Source organism: Notolepis coatsorum, assembly GCF_963971535.1.
Source record: "Notolepis coatsorum genome assembly, chromosome: 18".
Classification (NCBI taxonomy): domain Eukaryota; kingdom Metazoa; phylum Chordata; class Actinopteri; order Aulopiformes; family Paralepididae; genus Notolepis; species Notolepis coatsorum.
Window position 1 is genome coordinate 41,945,653 of NC_140182.1, and position 20,760 is coordinate 41,966,412.

Genomic DNA, 20,760 nt, shown 5'->3' on the forward strand with positions numbered 1-20,760 from the left:
AGAGAGAGAGAAGAGAGATGAGAGGAGAGAGAAGAGAGAGAGAGAGAGAGAAGAGAGGAAGAGAGAGAGAGAGAGAGAGAGAGAGTGATTATTTTCCTCTAAACTCTCATTCTCTCTCTATGTCCTACACCTCTCTGTGTGGGTGGTCAAATGGAGGGGGTCATTGTGTGGGTAGACTCTCTGGGTGAGAGAAACGTGTGTGAAATGTGTGTGTGTAATATTTCAAACGTGTAATAGGCAGATGAAATACGTGGTGTAATATTTCAAACGTGTAGATAGGCAGATGAGATACGTGATAAAATTACTTGGCAAAAACAGTAGAGTAACCCTTAAAGCTGATACTGTGACAATAAATCCTCAGTATAGACCATATAATATAATACAATATAATATAATGTATAATATAATATTGTTAGTAGCGAGTTGTTTTCCATTGTGAGTTCAAACTGAACTACTGGACCAGGGCTGGCGCACCCAAGCATTTACACTGCAAAACGTGAGCCGGCGTTATTTTCTCTCTCCTAAAAATAACCGCTATAAAAGTGACCTCATGGTTGTTGCGGGTTCTTAGAGTAATCCTCCAGTGTTGACCGCAGAATATTAGCGGATGGTTTTGACGTTATGTATCCTGCCAGTCTTTTCCTTCCTGGTTCTGCTTGTCTGCTCTGGTCAAGGTCACTTCCCCATGTCTGACAAGTTGATCGCTGGCTCCCAGTTTTCTGGCACATTACCTGCCCCAATCCAAGATGGCTTGGCAATGGCCTCTGTCGACCGTGCTGCCTGGCCTCCGCTATACAGTACAATGTCTCCTCCTGGGAACATTTTCTGTGTGTAATTGAGGAAGAAAGTGAGTCCCGCTCAAATCCCTCTACATTTGGGAGATGGAGCGGGCGGGTCATACCCTTTATTTGTGTAGCACCTTTAATTAATTTAAGATGTTTGAAAAGACAGAGTGAAGGGACATGTGCTCAATAAAGGATACAGAGTGCTGTCAGGCTGGCATGGCTACAACCAAAACAGATGTCTAACATTCCCTGGCCTCTCCCTTGTCTACCCCGAGGCATAGAGCAGTGATCTTCTCAATGGTAGTGTATTGTACGGCTGAGTATCGGGTAGCAGACTAATGATACAAGAGGTGAATCTCTGGTCATAGGAATCCGAGATAGTTTGAACACTAGTTAATAGGACATACATCTATGTATTTTAACTTCTAAATTGACTATAAGGATTACCAAATGATAGTGATATTTAGCTGACTCCTCCCCCTCCGCGCTTCTCTTCTCCAGAGATGTTGGAATCAAACAACCTGGTGACGTTTGAGGGTCTGGCCAACAGCTCAGCCCTACCACACCTTCCTGCTGGATGAGGAGAAAGGCAGGCTGGTGGTGGGAGCCAAGGACCATATCTTCTCCTTCAACCTCCTCAATATCAGCAAGGACCGTGCTCAGGTAAGACGTTGTAGAGGCATATAACATGAGTAAGGATGTAGTCAGACAAAATGTGGACGTGGTTAACAGGGTTTATTTAGCTTACAACCCAGGAGAATTGGCTTGAGCGACCTGGTGAAACCCCCTGGCCGCGGGGTCTCATAAACGGGTTAATTGGAGGACAAGGGAAACGCTGATCTGAGAAGATGGGTGTGTCCAGGTGAGAGGGACGATTGGATTGGAGGAGTCAAGGAGATGGGGGGGTGGGGGGGGGGGGGGGGGGGGCGGTGAGTTAGGAGGAGGAGGAGGGGGGAAACATGGGTTGGGGAGCTGGAGAGGGTTGAAGGTGAGGAGACAAAAGGTGAATGGATGGGGGAGGGTAATGGGGGGGGGGGTTGAACATGACTGGGAGAGGGGGGGAGGGGACCCATCATTCCACAATGTGATGGACTGTACCAACTATCTATTATATGTCTATTATTCATGTCTGTTTGTCTAAATCTATCCATCCATCCATCCACCCTTCAGTCGGTCTATCTATCTGTATGTCTGACTACACTTAACACCCTGAATCCTGAGTATCTGGACTTCACGTGTATCTTCATCCAGGAGTACCGGTCATGGCTCAGGTATCCAGGGATTCTGTTTCTACAGAAAAGCACCTCGTGAATATTTCAGACCAAAGCTGGTCGCACAGGATCACACGCTGCGCCAGGCATGCTAGCCGTTCTCCGCGCACCTGGATGAATAATGGAGTAAACGGAAACAAAGTGGAGAACAAATCGCATTGTGACCCCCTAACCCGCCCGACCCACCCACCCCCATCATACGCACATGCATCTACGCATACCACCTCCCCCCTCACACCACACCCTCATCCCATCATACCACCTTTCACTTTCTCCCGTTTCCATGGATTCCCGTTGCCTCTGATGTACTGCTCTGTGAGTCTGGCTCGAGGAGGGCTCATGTTCTGAACACGGTGTCACTGTACTGTATGTCTCTGCCACAGATTCCATGGCCGGCCTCTCCCACGAGACGAGACGAATGCAAGTGGGCAGGAAAGGACCTCTCGGTGAGAACACGAACCACCTCTTCTTCGCACTCTTCCTCACCTACACATTCACTTTTAATTAGGGATGTTCGATATTGGGTTTTTTAGCGATATCCGATATACCGATATTGTCCAACTCTTAATTTCCGATACCGATATATTCAGGGTTCCCCCCCCAAAAAACTGAATCATGAATGAATGAATGAAAACTTTATTTAACAGATGGGGCAGAATGGGTACAATACAGTACGGCTCAATACACACAATTGTTAAGCGGATGCAGACCAGAGAAAGACGTTTGTCTTGTTTACATCAGGGGTCCCCCATTTTCAATTCATAGTGACATTTATGACATACACAACATACATGACATCATGACATTTATGGCATATGGACATACATGACATACAACCTTCTGTTTAATCATCTTCCCTTTATTAATTTCCTTAGATTTTTTTTGTACACATGATCTCAAGAAGGTACTGAACGAGATCAGTGGCAGTTTTTAATGTTTGGTCATTATTAGCATGGTGTTATTCACTGTCAAAGATGCAAAGAAAAATCATAATTCATATTCTCCTTTGTTTCAATCACAATTTAAGCGAGCCTAGTAATAGACACAATATTTCTGACATAGAAATATGCAAATGAGCCTTGTAGAAGTGGAGCAATATTCCATTACCTAGGTATATATTTTAGGCGGATTTTCAGAAAATATTCCACGGGTGGAAGAGGTTAACATTACATATCTCTTGTCGTGGAATTAACACAACATTATGCATACTTTTGACAATAAATTAAATAAGAAGTTGTTCTTACTTGCTTGCCTGGGTAAATAATGGTTAATTAAATGTAAAGAAAATAGATAAAGTAAAAAAATTATTGAAAATCTATACCGATAATTTCTGATATTACATTTTTAATGCCAATATCGACCGATAATATCGGACATCCCTACTTTTAATGTTTTTCTCTTTTATCAAGGTAGTATTTGACTGAATAACGGGTGCAAGGCCAGCACCTCAATGTCATCTCAATGTATGTCTTTACATTTTAGGACAAATTGTTTTGAATTACCCCATGAATGGGATTTGGGATCCAGATAATCCATGGGAACTACAGCGGGCCCAATGGTTAACCCTTTGTCGTGTTGCAGTGAAAGGGTTAACCTTCTGTATTGTCGCAGTGAAAGGGTTAACCCATTGTTAGGTGTGGTAGTGAAATGGTTAATGATCTGAGTTGAGCTCTGCTCTTTGTGGTTTATGAAATCTGTTACATGGACAGAGCACTGGCTGATCATATAAATCTGATCATAATCCCCTGGTCAAGATACAGTAGAAACCTGTAAATTGTACCTAAATTGCACCTCATCCCATTTCTGCCTTGCACTATATAGTATTGTATATTAGTAACACTGCATAGTATTGTATATTATATGGTAACTCAGTTATGTCTATTCTGCATCGAACATTGTACATATGTCCTATACTGAACACTGTGACCTCATTTTTTTTTACTTCTAATTTACATGCTATACTATGTTATTTTATTTCATACTTATCTTGTCTTGCACAGTCTCTGGAAGCGTAAACAGTAAGAAGCATTTTGTATAAAAGTATTCTGTACTTCTGTATGACAACTATTAAAGAAACTTGAACTTGAAACTTAATCACTTATATACTGTACAATATCAAACCATTGCAAATGTACCCTAATGGGCTTGACCCGCGGGGGAAAGCGCTGCACGTACACAGTGAGCTCTTATCAGGAGCATTTAATATCTATACTGTAGTCACCTGTTTAGTGTTTGTGTTCCATAAAAAACAATGTGCGCTTGACAAACTGGCGCTAAAGCTGGATCTGAAAAAAACATCCTGGTTTATTGCCTTTGTACAGAATCTTATGGCATTTAAGATCCAGATCTCATTTACTGTATATAGCGCCGTCTGCGCTCAGTCATCCTCCGATGAGTGGATGGCAAGCAAGACAAGGGCTGCCTCCTGGCAGAGAGGAGGTGAGGAGATGAGAAGGAGCAGCCCGTGTTGTGTTTTGTAACACGTGTGTGTTTTGCAACACGTTAATACTCCTGGAGACAGTGTTCCAGGCCTCCTCCTGGCTCCTTACGACTCCCATGTCCGATAGGGTCCAAGCAACGGACTGGAATCTGAAACCCAGTTCACCACCCGGGCTATGGTCGCACAGGGTCAACTTCCTCTGCCTTTCTATAGGCCTGATGAAGGGCCATAAAGTCCTTTGTGTTTGTGTGTTTTCTGTAAACATCCCGGCATGGATGAATGGGGAAACCCTGAAGGGTGGTCTTTGTGTCAAAGGATCGAAGCAAGAGAGGCGGAGAGGGATGGAGAGAGGGACAGAGAGATGAGAGAGAGAGAGAGAGATGAGAGAGAGAGAGAGAGAGAGAGAGAGAGAGAGAGAGAGAGAGAGAGAGAGAGAGAGGAGAAGAGAGAGAGAGAGAGAGAGAGAGAAGGAAGAGAGAGAGAGAGAGAGAGAGAGAGAGAGAGAGAGAGAGAGAGAGTGTGAGAGAGTGAGAGAGAGAGAGAGAGAGGAGAGGGGAGGGGGGGGGGGGGGGGGGGGGGGTGGGGAGAATTCGGTACTGTACTGATTTTTTTTTCAGATTTCTCTGTTTGATTGTTTTGCTTTGTTTTGTTTGGCTTTGGCAACGTAAACATATGTTCCCATGTCAATAAAGCCCCTTTGAATTGAATTGAGAGAGAGCGAGAGAGAGAGAGAGAGAGAGAGAGAGAGAAGAGAGAGAGAGAGAGAGAGAGAGAGAGAGAGAGAGAGAGAGAGAGAGAGAGAGAGAGAGAGAGAGAGAGAGATGGGGGAGAGAAAGAAAGAGAGAGAGTGGGGGAGAGGGGCACAGAGATAATGAGGGGGGATGGGGAGAGGGACAGAGAGAGAGAGGGAGGGAGGAGGGAGAGGACAGAGTGAGAGAGAGAGAGATAGTGACATAGATAGAAAGAGAGAGTGAAATAGCGAGAGAGAGTGACACAGAGAGATAGAGAGAGAGTGGCATAGAGAGATAGAGAGAGTAACATATAGAGAGAGAGTTACAGAGAGATAGAGAGTGACATAGAGAGATATAGAGAGTGACATAGAGAGAGAGAGTGACAGAGAGATAGAGAGTGACATAGAGATATAGAGAGAGTGACATAGAGAGAGAGTGACAGAGAGATAGAGAGTGACATAGAGAGATATAGAGAGTGACATAGAGAGAGAATGACAGAGAGATAGAGAGTGACAGAGAGATATAGAGAGTGACATAGAGAGAGAGTGACAGAGAGATAGAGAGTTGACATATAGATATAGAGAGAGTGACATAGAGAGATAGAGAGAGAGTGACAGGGAGATAGAGAGAGTGACATAGACAGATAGAGAGAGAGAGAGTGACAGAGAGATAGAGAGAGTGGCATAGAGAGATAGAGAGAGGTGCATAGAGAGATAGAGAGAGTGAGAGAGAGAGAGAGAGATTAACATAGATAGGAGGACAAAAGGTAGGACTGTGAGCTCATGAGAAGAGGAGGGACAACATGTCTGCTTTTGCTCCACCAGACCCGCTGGAGGTGCATCGCTGTTCTAACTGTCCAACCACGATATATACATGACCCATAATACATAGTTGTGTTATCGCTGCCATAACATGGAGCGAGGATAAGCCGGCCGCGAGCGGCTTTAAAACCAAAGAAAGACAGCTGTTGAGATGAAAACAACAGCTTACACAAGAGAGGCTGCTTTCCGCTGCTGACACTACTAAAGCCAGATAAACATAGTCATGCATAATCGCCGGCTCTGTTTTACTTTGTTACCTTTTATTTTTTTCATGTGTGATCATGTTCATTTTTCAGTTGAGGTCAGGTCCGCTCAGACACGTGCTGACGGAGTGCGATGGGAGTGTCCATGACCGACGCGCTCATTGCTCTTTGCTCCCAAAACCTGTACATTTCACACAAGCACACACAAGCACACACACACACACACACACACACACACACACACACACACACACACACACACACACACACACACACACACACACACACACACACACACACACACCTACACACACACACACCACACACACACACACACACACACACACACACACACACACACCACACACACACACCACACACACACACACACACACACACACACACACACACACACACACACACACACACACACACACACACACACACACACACACACACACACACACACACACACACACACACACACACACACACACACACACACACACCACACACATAGACAACACAAACACAAACAGCAGCATACTTCCACAGTACCGACAGTAAGCCCAGATGGGGTTATGTGAAGTTAACACAAATAATTGCCCTGAGTGCTCTACTTTGTGGGTGACTATTTTGTGGTTTATTATAATAATAATAATAATAATAATAATTATTATTATTATTATTATTGTCATCATTTATTTATTTATTTTACATTGTACCTCCCTCCAACATGATTTGCACAGCAATCCCAATGGATCCCAGTGGATCACACATGTCCATACACGCTTAGAGGTCAGTATGTAGAGACGGAGGTCAGTGAGTTCACAACGATAAATACAGTGGGAAAAACTCATAATCTGATCACAAGGTTATTTATAGAATTATTAGACAGCAGCATGCCATCTAATCTAGAGGTGCAGTTGGCCGTTCTCTGGTGATGTACAGTCGATTTACAGTAGATGTACAGATGTAAAGTAGATTTACAGTAAATGTACAGTATATGTACAGTAGGACTGAGCTCTCTGTCCCTCTCTCTAGCTGTTTGTTCTGAGGTCTGGACTGTTTGTCTGGCCAGCAACGCATGGTCTCACTCACTTCACCACTGTCTGTTGACCCAAATGGACTGGAACTGGTCACGCCAGGCCTGGGAACAGCCATGACACTAATGATCACTATTATTTATGAGAGGCAACGGAAAATAAAAGAGTATCCCCTACTCCTGCATTGCCGAGCAGGAAATGAGTGAATTGAATGCTAAAGAGCATGAGACTGCTGTCAGATCAAATTATCTCCAAAAAGTCTCTTTTATTTTTGACAGGATATGTTTGGTTTTGGGTCTCATAGATTATACGGTCATGAAACATACTCAGCACATTAAAAGACCATGCCGACTTCAAATTCGTAGTCGTCTGGTAATCCGGAGGATCCCGGTTCGGTTCCAGCTCCTCCCGGGCAGCGAGGACACTTAAGTCACTTAAGAGCAATACACTTAACCCTTAACTGCTCCCGATAAGCAGGTTGGCACCTTGCATGGCTGCCTCTGCCGTCGGTGTTTGAATATGTGAGTGAATGGGTACAATGTGAGGAACAAATTGTAAAGTGCTATATAAATGCACCCTTTACCATTCATGATACTGTTTAACCACTAAGGATGAAGACAAATAGATCAATCTCCTCCTCTCCGTCTCTATGCCTGTCCTTCAGAGGGAGTGCTCGAACTTCGTCAAGGTGCTGCAGCCATTCAACCAGACCCACCTGTATGTGTGCGGGACAGGGGCCTTCCATCCGGTCTGTGTCTACCTGGAGGTGGGGAAGAGACTCGAGGTACAGAAACACACTCCTGATTCTTCTCACATCGTCTCCTTGGTCACTGTTAAAAATGAGAGGATGGAAATGATTGTATGATGAAAAGCACAGCAATCAGAGTGTGCGAGTTAATTTGCAGTTTGGATTTGGATTTGTTATAATTTTATTATATATTATTATCCTTGTTATTCATTTATTATAGATGTATTTATATTTATTTGAACTTATTATATTGTATTACCCTAAGTCATGTTTTTTTATTTGATTTAATTTATTCTATTTTACATTTCAAGTGTACTTTTAAAGAGCCAAATATACACTCTAATCTAGGAGAATATTACAACAAATGTGTATTAGTATACTGAAGGAATAGGGGCAGCAGTTTATGAAGTCTGATGATTGATTCAAGTTACATGTTTGATTTGAAGTTGTGAATGACGTGTGGAGGGTGAGCACATTCTCCCACTTCATGAAAACTGCTCTTATTCACTCAGCAAAATGAGGTGGAAAATTAAACACAGGGTTTCATAGTCCAGACACTCAACAATTCATCATTTTAATAAGAAACTGCTGTGTGTGTGTGTGTGTGTGTGTGTGTGTGTGTGTGTGTGTGTGTGTGTGTGTGTGTGTGTGTGTGTGTGTGTGTGTGTGTGTGTGTGTGTGTGTGTGTGTGTGTGTGTGTGTGTGTGTGTGTGTGTGTGTGTGTGTGTGTGTGTGTGTGTGTGTGTGTGTGTGTGTGTGTGTGTGTGTGTGTGTGTGTGCAAGTGTGCCCATGTGTTTGTGTGTTTATGTATAGAGAAGGAAATTGTTCTTTCCTCCTCCAAAACCCACTGAGTCAGACTTACAAATCTGTGTTTCCCATTCATTAGACAACAATTTTCAGACGATTACAGAGGGGAAACATCTCTTAGAATAGCCATCTACGCAGACTGTACCCTACCACTAGTAATTAATCTGCTGACTCTCCTGTTAAATCCGGTAGAAAACGTCATAGCATAGGCTGAGATTAATTGCTTTAGACATATCTTATCCTATCTTATTACTGTATACAGTGTGTATAGAAGTAAACATAGTCTTATCTACTGACTACTACTGTGGGTTTTGAGTAGCTATGTTTTTTGTGCCTAAACAAAAACAAGAGACAGAGCAAAGGCATATTAAAAGCACATTCTAGCTACACCAACAAAACAGCAGTTCGTCTTCATGAAAGTGCTAATTTCTTTTAGTGCCTGCAAAGAGTGAATTACTCTAGGAGTGTATTTGTGATCTCTGGTATTTTTCACATGCTACTCTACACCATAACAGGACAATGCAGTCTTTCAGTGGAAACCAACCATATCTGTCATGCAGACACCCTCTCATCATTTAAAAAAATCACTCTGCTCGATATTGGCTTTTTTACCGATACTGATATACCGATATTGTCCAACTCTTAATTTCCGATACCGATATCAACCGATACCGATATATGCAGGGTTCCCCTCCCCCCCCCCCTCCCCCCCAAAAACAGAATAATTTCAGGTAATTAACATTACATATCTCTTGTTGTGGAATTAACACAACATTATGCATACTTTTGACAATAAATAAAATCAGAATTTGTTCTTACTTGCTTGCCTCGGTAAATAAAGGTTATAGAAATTAAAAAAAACGATACCGATATTTTCCGATATCACATTTTAATGCCGATATCGGCCAATAATATTGGTAGGCCGATAATATCAGACATCAAAACCCACCTTTTTACCCTTGCTTTCAAGCCTTAGTTGAACTCCTTCCTCTCTCACATTTTTATATTATTTAAATTTTTAAAATTGTCTCTACTAAAACGTTTGTATTGTTTGTTTTGTTCTGTAAAGTGTCTGTGATCATTAGGAAAAGCGCTATTAAATTAGATCTATTATTATTATTATTATTATTATTATTATTATTATTATTATTATTATTATTATTATTATTATTATTATTATTATTATTATTATTATTATTATTATTATTATTATTATTATTATTATTATTATTATTATTATTATTATTATTATTATTATTATTATTATTATTATTATTATTATTATTATTATTATTATTATTATTATTATTATTATTATTATTATTATTATTATTATTATTATTATTATTATTATTATTATTATTATTATTATTATTATTATTATTATTATTATTATTATTATTATTATTATTATTATTATTATTATTATTATTATTATTATTATTATTATTATTATTATTATTATTATTATTATTATTATTATTATTATTATTATTATTATTATTATTATTATTATTAAACCTTGGATAAATCATGCATTATAATGGCACCTTCAACTTCAATGTGTAGCCATGTAAAGGCTTTGCTCTTATTGTGTTTCCAGGACAACGTGTTCAGGCTGGAGTCTCCGGTGGAGAATGGCCGAGGGAAGAGTCCTTACGATCCCAAGCTGCTCACCGCCTCCATGCTCATCGGTACGTCTCGCTGCTAAACCCCCCCCCCCCCCCCCCCCTCAGTGAGTCTGAGCGCACGCTCTTATAAAACCATGGGAGTAGCAGCGGCTTTCATCGTCACCTCATTTCAGCGGAATACTGTATATAGAGTGTTTTAAGGAAGCGTGAATAACAGGACTGGGCATGTGTGAGTTATTACGAGGGGCACTGCTCTGTAGTTTGTATTTACTACTGGAGTACAACTCTAGAACACCCCTCATTGGCAGCTCTATAAACTCTATTTCTATTCTAAGGAGTACTGGGCGTGTGTGTGTATGGGTGCCGACACTTTCAGTCTTCTTTGAACATTCTTTCTCCATTGTATTGAAGCCCCTATTTATTTAACGGAGAAAGGGCCATGTGAGGGTGGCATTGCTCTCTCTTGCCTTCTTATGGTCAGTCATATTCTGTTAAACAGTCATATTCTGTTATACAGTTATATTCTGTTACACAGTCATATTCTGTTATACAGTCATATTCTGTTACACAGTCATATTCTGTTATACAGTCATATTCTGATACACAGTCATATTCTGTTACACAGTCATATTCTGTTACACAGTCATATTCTGTTATACAGTCATATTCTGTTACACAGTCATATTCTGTTACACAGTCATATTCTGTTAAACAGTCATATTCTGTTATACAGTCATATTCTGTTACACAGTCATATTCTGTTATACAGTCATATTCTGTTACAATCGTATTCTGTTATACAGTCATATTCTGTTATACAGGCATATTCTGCTATACAGTCATATTCTGCTATACAGTCATATTCTGTTATACAGTCATATTCTTACACAGTCATATTCTGTTACACAGTCATATTCTTATACAGTCATATTCTGTTACACAGTCATACTGTATGCGGTTATACAGTCATATTCTGTTATACAGTAATATTCTTATACAGTCATATTATGTTATACAGTCATATTCTTATACACTCATATTCTGTTAAACAGTCGTATTCTGTTATACAGTCATATTCTGTTAAACAGTCATATTCTGTTATACAGTCATATGCTGTTATATAGTCATATTCTGTTATATAGTCATATTCTGTTAAACAGTCCTAATTCTGTTATATCACCATTTAACAGATGGCCATTTTCCAGCCCATCACCCCTCATCTCCCCTCCCCTCTCTCTCTCCTTTCTCTCACCCACATTATTATGTACTCCCACACCTCTCCCCCGTCTGTCCTCCTCCTCTCATTCCTCTCTGTCTGCTCTCACCGTGCTAATGTGGATTTCACACCCCTGATGTTTGCCACGTCAGTCATTGTCTCTGGCAGCTGGTGTTCTGTCAGGACTCCAGCTCTACCTGTGCTGCTAAGTCCCCCAATAATTCCACCCACTTCGCACCTGGGCCACCGGAGCACCGGAGGTCTCACAACCAGACATGCAAGCCTTAGCCTGTCATCTCTTAAGCTACATATAATAAACTGGACTTTTTGAAGAAGTCTTTATTGCATGACACATTGACAATGTCGTCATGCAGCGACACACACACATGCGATGGGCAGCACACACAAGAACACACACATCACAGATTCAATTAGTCTCTGCGCTTGACCCATCCCGTCGTCCTTCCCCCCAAGGCCAGCTGGGAGCAGACATGGGCTGTGGCGTGGGGCCGCGCCCGGGGACCAATCCAAGTGCTCCTGTCCATCTTCGTCAGGGACAGTGTTAGCGATCTGTTCTGCATGTTTTTCCATTGGGTTTATCTTATCGGGAGGGGAAACCCTTGCGAACACAGGGAGAACATGCAAACTCCACACAGAAAGGCCCAGGAGATACCCCACTTGGGTACCTGGCAACGTGGCAACCTGGTCCCCAAGTGGGAATCGAACCCTGGACCTTGCCACCATGATACCACATGGGGCCTTAGCCTGTTGTATCATATCCTGTGGTCTCTTAAGCTACATGGGGCCTTAGACGGTGGTCTCTTAAGCTACACAGGGCCTTAGCTTGTGGTCTATTAAGCTACATGGGGCCTTAGCCTGTGGTATCTTAAGCTACATGGACCCAGGAATGGTCTCTTAAGCTACATGGACCCAGGGATGGTCTCTTAAGCTACATGGACCCAGGGATGGTCTCTTATGCTACATGGACCCAGGGATGGTCTCTTAAGCTACATGGGGCAGGGATGGTATTTTAAGCTACATGGACCCAGGGATGGTCTCTTAAGCTACATGGGGCAGGGATGGTATGTTAAGCTACATGGACCCAGGGATGGTCTCTTAAGCTACATGGGGCAGGGATGGTATTTTAAGCTACATGGACCCAGGGATGGTCTCTTAAGCTACATGGACCCAGGGATGGTCTCTTAAGCTACATGGGGCAGGGATGGTCTCTTAAGCTATATGGACCCAGGGATGGTCTCTTAAGCTACATGGACCCAGGGATGGTCTCTTAAGCTACATGGACCCATGGATGGTCTCATAAGCTACATGGACCCATGGATGGTCTCTTAAGCTACATGGACCCAGGGATGGTCTCTTAAGCTACATGGACCCAGGGATGGTCTCTTAAGCTACATGGACCCAGGGATGGTCTCTTAAGCTACATGGACCCAGGGATGGTCTCTTAAGCTATATGGACCCATGGATGGTCTCTTAAGCTACATGGGGCAGGGATGGTCTCTTAAGCTACATGGACCCAGGGATGGTCTCTTAAGCTACATGGACCCAGGGATGGTCTCTTAAGCTACATGGGGCAGGGATGGTCTCTTAAGCTACATGGACCCAGGGATGGTCTCTTAAGCTACATGGACCCAGGGATGGTCTCTTAAGCTACATGGACCCAGGGATGGTCTCTTAAGCTACATGGGGCAGGGATGGTCTCTTAAACTACATGGGGCAGGGATGGTCTCTTAAGCTACATGGGGCAGGGATGGTCTCTTAAGCTACATGGGGCAGGGATGGTCTCTTAAGCTACATGGACCCAGGGATCAAGTCAAGTCAAGTAATTTATTTATATAGCACGTTTAAAAGCACAAGAGCCAACCAAAGTGCTGTACAATCAAAGCTTAAAATCAATGTCCTAATATAAAATACACAAATACAAAAATACAAAAAGGCACAGCAGGACAAGACAGTACATTCAGAGAGTAGGACAGGGATGGTCTCTTAAGCTACATGGGGCAGGATCCAGGGATTGTCGGACTATTTCTGGGGGGTCCCCACATGGCAAGAGTAGCAATATCTAACAAAAACAGTAAGGCACTACACGGATCAGTCAATGAATGGATAGGAATTTGACAGAAGGTCTTTTTATTAGAACCTAATGTAATCGCGCCTTTGCAGAAACAACAGCTTTGTGGTTGGTGATGTGGACACAAGTCTGGCAGAGACAGACACAGCGTCAACCCTGTCCAACAGATACTCCTGTTAGTTGTTTTTAATGTTATTTGTTTTCCTTGTCTCTCAACGAGCTGTCATCAAAGACAATTGTCTGTGGGCTATGAACAACGTAATCATTTCTGGATGTGAATCTGAATGACCCTGGAACAACAGAGCAAAGGGAATACATTTCTCATATGATAATGTTTTTGAACCCCTGATTGAACAAATGTATCCCTCTTGCCCTGTAGTTCTGCTAACCCTCCTCTTCTCCCTCCCCTCCAGATGGAGAGCTGTACTCGGGGACGTCGGCTGACTTCATGGGGCGGGACTTTGCCATCTTCCGCACCCTGGGCCAGCATCATCCAATCAGGACTGAGCAGCATGACTCGCGCTGGTTGAATGGTAAAGAGCAACCGCTTAATGATTCACCTCACTGTTTTGACAATTTTTCTCATGTACTGTACTATGTATGTAACTCCCAATAACGCATCTCTACTCTCTATCAGATCCCCGATTTGTCAGCGTCCATCAGATACCCGAGAGTGACAACCCAGAGGACGACAAGGTCTACCTGTTCTTCAGAGAGAATGCAATAGACGGAGAGCATGCAGGGAAGGCTACGCATGCTCGCATCGGACAGATCTGCAAGGTAAACACACACGCGTGTGCATGCTTGCAGACAGACACGCACACACACAGTCACACACACATGCTTGCACACACACACACACACACACACACACACACACACACACACACACACACACACACACACACACACACACACACACACACACACACACACACACACACACACACACACACACACACACACATGCGATTGCTTGCAGACACACACTACCACGCGCACACACATGCATAGCTTCTGTATCTGGAAAAACACTTGATGAGTGTCTGAGTGAGTGGCACCCATAATGGCAGCTTTCATAAGCTGTTATCTCTGGTTATATTTAGCCCTGAGATGAGAGTGCTCTGTTGTGTTTGGTATGGTTACCCTTCCAAGACAGAAACCGGAGAGAGATGTTTTAAATGTCATCCATGCCTGAGAGACAAGGGGATATCAATGGCAGCACTGTTATCCTAATGCCAGGCTTTGGCACAGATTGGCGTCTGCTGTACCACCCAGCTCTAGGGGGAAAAGTTCTCTCAAAGCACCAGGTCCAGTATATCAGCTTTCACTCTCCAAATCCCACCCCCATTCATTAGAAAGAAATGTACTGAACTGACGGTGGAACAGTGAATAGAGACTCCAGCCCCCATCTACCCCACCCTGGCTTTTTGCTGTGTATCGCACCTCCTCCATTACAGTCTCATTCCCCAGTATGTCAGGAATCCGCTGCTTGGCTCGACACAAAACAATCCATCTATTCTGCAGTGTGTCGTATTAATTTAGCTACTGTATGTGCATATTTGGGGCACATCCTTACAGGCTGTCGTAAATCAATACTGAACTGGATGGCTTTATTTTCCATTCTGAGCCAGCATTCTGGCTATGCATCTTTGTGTGTGTGTGTGTGTGTGTGTGTGTGTGTGTGTGTGTGTGTGTGTGTGTGTGTGTGTGTGTGTGTGTGTGTGTGTGTGTGTGTGTGTGTGTGTGTGTGTGTGTGTGTGTGTGTGTGTGTGTGTGTGTGTGTGTGTGTGTGTGCGTACGCACGTGTGTGTGTGCGTGCGTGCGTGTGTCTAGTGCAAAATAAACACAACAAGGTACACAGACACAGTACATGTAGTACTGTATGGAAACAAACAGTACTTCTTTCTTCACTTCATGAATCTAGTCGTCACGAGACATGATAACAAGGTTGCGTCGGAAGTCTGAATGATTGACAGGATATTGTTTGTTTAATCATCTAAAAAACAAACGGCATCCTGGCGTTCCAGTTCCGTCATCACCGTTGAATTAATGTTTGTGTTTCCACGGCGACGTGTTGTGTCCTGCATGTAGTGCTCTCTCTCTCTCGGAATAGACTTGAGGTGCACATTCATTATATCTCAGTCTAATGGATAACCTGTATGTGATCTATGAATTGAAAATGGGGGACCCTGATGTAAACAAGACAAACGTCTTTCTCTGGTCTGCATCCCCTTAACAATTGTGTGTATTGAGCCGTACTGTATTGTACCCATTCTGCAATCTGTTAAATAAAGTTTTCATTCATTCATTCATTGATCTCCCCACCAGAATGACCTGGGCGGCCACAGGAGTCTGGTCAACAAGTGGACCACCTTCCTGAAAGCCCGGCTGGTGTGCTCCGTGCCCGGCCTCAACGGGATAGACACGCACTTTGACGAACTGCGTGAGTGACTTCTTCCTCTGCTTAACGAATAGCCTTTGGAGTTTATGAAGACAAACTGCTGTTTTGTTGACGTGGAATGCACTTTTAATATGCAATGCTCTCTCTCTCTCTGTTGGTTTCAGAGGATGTTTTTCTAATGACCACAAAGGATCCCAAGAACCCCATCGTCTACGCAGTGTTTACCACTTCCAGGTAAGGTGGTTAATGAAGGTGCTATTGGGTGGAAGCTTTTGTCCTGTGTATTTTACATTGCCATGCATTTAGCATGGTTGGCACAATGGGAATAGAACCCCTAACCCCCTTTAAACTGTGTGGGTATCAAACAGGAATAAAGACTGTCAGGTTTTAAACAGTGTGGGTATCAAACAGGAAGAACGACTGTCAGGTGTTAAACTGTGTGGGTATCAAACAGGAATAAAGACTGTCAGGTTTTAAACAGTGTGGGTATCAAACAGGAAGAACGACTGTCAGGTGTTAAACTGTGTGCGTATCAAACAGGGAAGAACTGTGTGAGTATATATTTGTTTCAATTTGGTCAGTTTTGTTCTTATCAATATGTGTATTGTTATTTTCTGCATTGCTTTTTTTCTGTCTATTTCACGTAAATTACTGCTGTAAAGTACTTTGGGCTGCAATTCTTTTATGAAAAGCACTATACAAATGAAGCGTATTATTATTATTATTATTATTATTATTATTATTATTATTATTATTATTATTATTATTATTATTATTATTATTATTATTATTATTATTATTGTTTTTACGGTATTAACCCTGGCTGTGTTGTTAGTGCCATGCAGGACCATGAAACCATAATGGCCTTAACCATAGCCATCCACTGTATTCAGGCTACACTCTTCTGACTCTACCTTCTCCGTCCTTCTCTCCCTCTTCCTCTCCGGCCCGGCAGTAACATCTTTAAGGGCTCAGCAGTGTGTCTGTACAGCATGGCAGACATCAGGAGGGTCTTCCTGGGTCCTTATGCTCACAGAGATGGACCAAACTATCAGTGGGTGCCCTTTCAGGGCCGTGTTCCCTACCCACGCCCCGGCACGGTGAGTCTAGACTAGATTATAACGTTGCTTTCCGTAGAATCTCCATTATCAAGGACAAATCCTAGATGAAGTTTAGGTATAGGCTTAATCCTTGTCTCTGAAACTTGTCTTAGAATAACTTTGGTTGTTTAGTTTGAAATAACTTGAACCGACTTTTCTGCTATGACGTTTCTAAAGCAACTCTATATTTCTACTCAACATCTACCTTTCTCTTGACAGTGCCCCAGCAAGACCTTCGGAGGATTTGATTCAACGAAGGACCTTCCCGACGAGGTCATCACATTTGCCCGAAGTCATCCTGCCATGTTCAACCCCGTCTACCCCATGAACAACCGACCAATCATAGTCAAGACGGACGTGGACTATCAGTTCACCCAGATAGTGGTCGACAGGGTGGAGGCAGAAGATGGCCAGTATGATGTCATGTTCATAGGCACAGGTGCATACACAATTATATTCTACTTCTGCATAATCTGAGACAGTTGACCATATTCACATGGCGGCAATTCTGCTCTTACGTCGTGCTCAGGTTGGGTTCCTTTCCATGGGAGCAAAATGGCAGCCGTGTGTATGGTTAACACTGGTGTATCAGCGGCTCTGTGTATATGTAGCACACCTGGAGTCATAGTCCCATGTAGGGGAATCTACTGGTCAGTCAAAGGACACCTGTCTTAGCCAAGAAGTTCTGAGGCTCAGTATGCTTGCTCTACTCTGCTGCAATCTGTAACACACTCTTCAGTCAGTGATACAATTAAAGCAGGCACTAATGGAGGTGTGTTATAGACATGTAGTGGCATAGGTGTGTGCTGTCATTGTGTTATAGACATGTAGTGGCATAGGTGTGTGCTGTCATTGTGTTATAGACATATAGTGACATAGGTGTGTGCTGTCATTGTGTTATAGACATGTAGTGACATAGGTTTGTGCTGTCATTGTGTTATAGACATGTAGTGACATAGGTTTGTGCTGTCATTGTGTTATAGACATGTAGTGACAGAGGTTTGTGCTGTCATTGTGTTATAGACATGTAGTGACATAGGTGTGTGCTGTCATTGTGTTATAGACATGTAGTGACATAGGTTTGTGCTGTCATTGTGTTATAGACATGTAGTGACATAGGTGTGTGCTGTCATTGTGTTATAGACATGTAGTGACATAGGTGTGTGCTGTCATTGTGTTATAGACATGTAGTGACATACTGTAGGTGTGTGCTGTCATTGTGTTATAGACATGTAGTGACAGAGGATGTTTGTGATGTCATTGTGTTATAGACATGTAATGACATACTGTAGGTTTGTGCTGTCATTGTGTTATAGACATGTGGTGACATAGGTTTGTGCTGTCATTGTGTTATAGACATGTAGTGACATAGGTTTGTGCTGTCATTGTGTTATAGACATGTAGTGACAGAGGATGTTTGTGATGTCATTGTGTTATAGACATGTAGTGACATACTGTAGGTTTGTGCTGTCATTGTGTTATAGACATGTAGTGACATAGGTTTGTGCTGTCATTGTGTTATAGATATGGGGACGGTGTTGAAAGTGGTGTCCATTCCCAGAGGCTCCTGGCATGACCTGGAGGAGGTTCTACTTGAGGAGATGACCGTCTTCAAGGTAGGTTATTCTCCCATCACTTGACCTCTGTCTCCAGGGTACAACAGCCTAAAGTTGTAGTATCGATGAATGTCGTCGATTAATTTCATCATAATCCTTCCTTACAGGAGCCCACAGCCATAACAGCGATGGAACTCTCTACGAAGCAGGTAACGACCCTACTTCTTATCTACATAAAAAAGTTATCAGGAATGCACATTTACATTATATCCGCACAGAGAAATACATCATACTGTCACAGAATCACAGCAGTGATGGGCCTATAACTCAACGAAACATGTGTGATGTACACACTCTGAACCTCTCACCCTCCCTTAACACACACACACACACACACACACACATACACACACACACACACACACACACACACACACACACACACACACACACACACACACACACACACACACACACACACACACACACACACACACACACACACACACACACACACACACACACACACACACACACACACACACACACACACACACACACACACACACACACACACACACACACCTCCTGTCCTTTTCCATCTCATCTGGGTCCTGCATGCATACTTATGGCACAAGGGGTCATTACATCACATACCATGTGTTGGTAAACAACGGTTTAGGTTAAAGCTTACAGGAAAGTGTGTCACCCTGACACAGAAAGTAATATAAACTAATGAGAGTAATGTTGAAAAAGATACAGAAATATATTATAACACAGCCTGTCTGGGAAACACAGTGAGTGGCTCCAATGTCTTTAGAACCTGGTCAAACCTGGCCGAGACTATATCGTCAGGGTTTAGCTGGTGCACCACAGTTGCAGAAACAGAGAGAAACACAATTGAGACACAACCCCAACCACATGTTAGACCGTGGTTAGCCCCAGCGAGGCCGAACATAGCTAGTGAAGGCATATCTTTCTTTGTGGCAAAAAAAGCAGCAGCGGTGGCATATCAGTGAGTGACATGACGGCCGTAGCCCACCTCTACCTGTACGTCCCGTGGGACCGTATCCAGTAGCTTGAGTGAGAGCTCTCAAACCAGGTGTGACACACCCTGCCGCAGGGCGCAGAGGCAGAACAAAGGCACTCTTTTAGGCAGACTGACGCTACACCGCTGAGGACGTATTGGCCTGTTACCACAGACACACAAATCTCTATTGTCAACGTGTCAGCGCTAACAGTTAATCATCGTAAGTGGAGGAGGGAAAACGAGAGAATTACGGCGCACTGATAGAGTGGTATTGGAAGGCAATCAAGATGGTTGGTCCACATTCCTTGCTGCTTCTATTGCCCCGTGACTGTGTGTGTACACTAGCTGTCGTGTCACTGAAGAATGGTCTGGTATTGAGACTCAAATGGCTGGAATACAATCCTGCTATGTGGAATTCGATACTTGCATGCATGCGTTTACATGCATACTGTTTGTGCTCATACAGTTATGCATGTGTGTGTGCTTTCAAACTTGCATGTCAAATATATAGGTAATATTGTAGCTTTTGAGGTTCTTAGGGGGACTGTGAGAAGTCTGGCCATACCTTGTGCACCGAAAGGGTCGCAAAAACAATGAGAAGCATTCCTACCAAAAATATCGTTTTTAATGTCGATAGAAAAGCAAGTTACAAACATCCCTTGGCAGGTACTATGAAAAAAAAACAGATCAACTAATCAAGATCACCTGCACCAATTAGCTCCTGACATTCCCAGTTATTGTTTTAAGGTTTTAAATGAATGTAGCGCTGAATTATTGTGACATATGAATAACGAAATATAGACAAACCAGACCAAATAGCCTACAAACTTGCTCAAACTATTTACAATAACATTTACAATAAAAACATGTGTATACCGTAT

At 42.8% G+C, this 20,760-nt stretch overlaps 1 protein-coding gene across 1 annotated transcript in view; it reads left to right on the forward strand.

Annotated features, from left to right (window-relative positions):
• Positions 1–1,288: 1,288 nt before the first annotated feature.
• sema3ab (sema domain, immunoglobulin domain (Ig), short basic domain, secreted, (semaphorin) 3Ab) overlaps positions 1,289–20,760 on the forward strand; it is a gene marked incomplete at its 5' end in the record, with an annotated part of 33,693 nt that continues 14,221 nt past the window's right edge. The window contains 13 exon segments of the mRNA XM_084335591.1: positions 1,289–1,342; positions 1,344–1,448; positions 2,440–2,502; positions 7,962–8,081; positions 10,457–10,547; positions 14,203–14,322; positions 14,427–14,569; positions 16,121–16,235; positions 16,358–16,427; positions 17,149–17,293; positions 17,513–17,732; positions 18,818–18,909; positions 19,017–19,058. Coding sequence (XP_084191717.1) covers positions 1,289–1,342; positions 1,344–1,448; positions 2,440–2,502; positions 7,962–8,081; positions 10,457–10,547; positions 14,203–14,322; positions 14,427–14,569; positions 16,121–16,235; positions 16,358–16,427; positions 17,149–17,293; positions 17,513–17,732; positions 18,818–18,909; positions 19,017–19,058 — 1,380 coding nt within the window.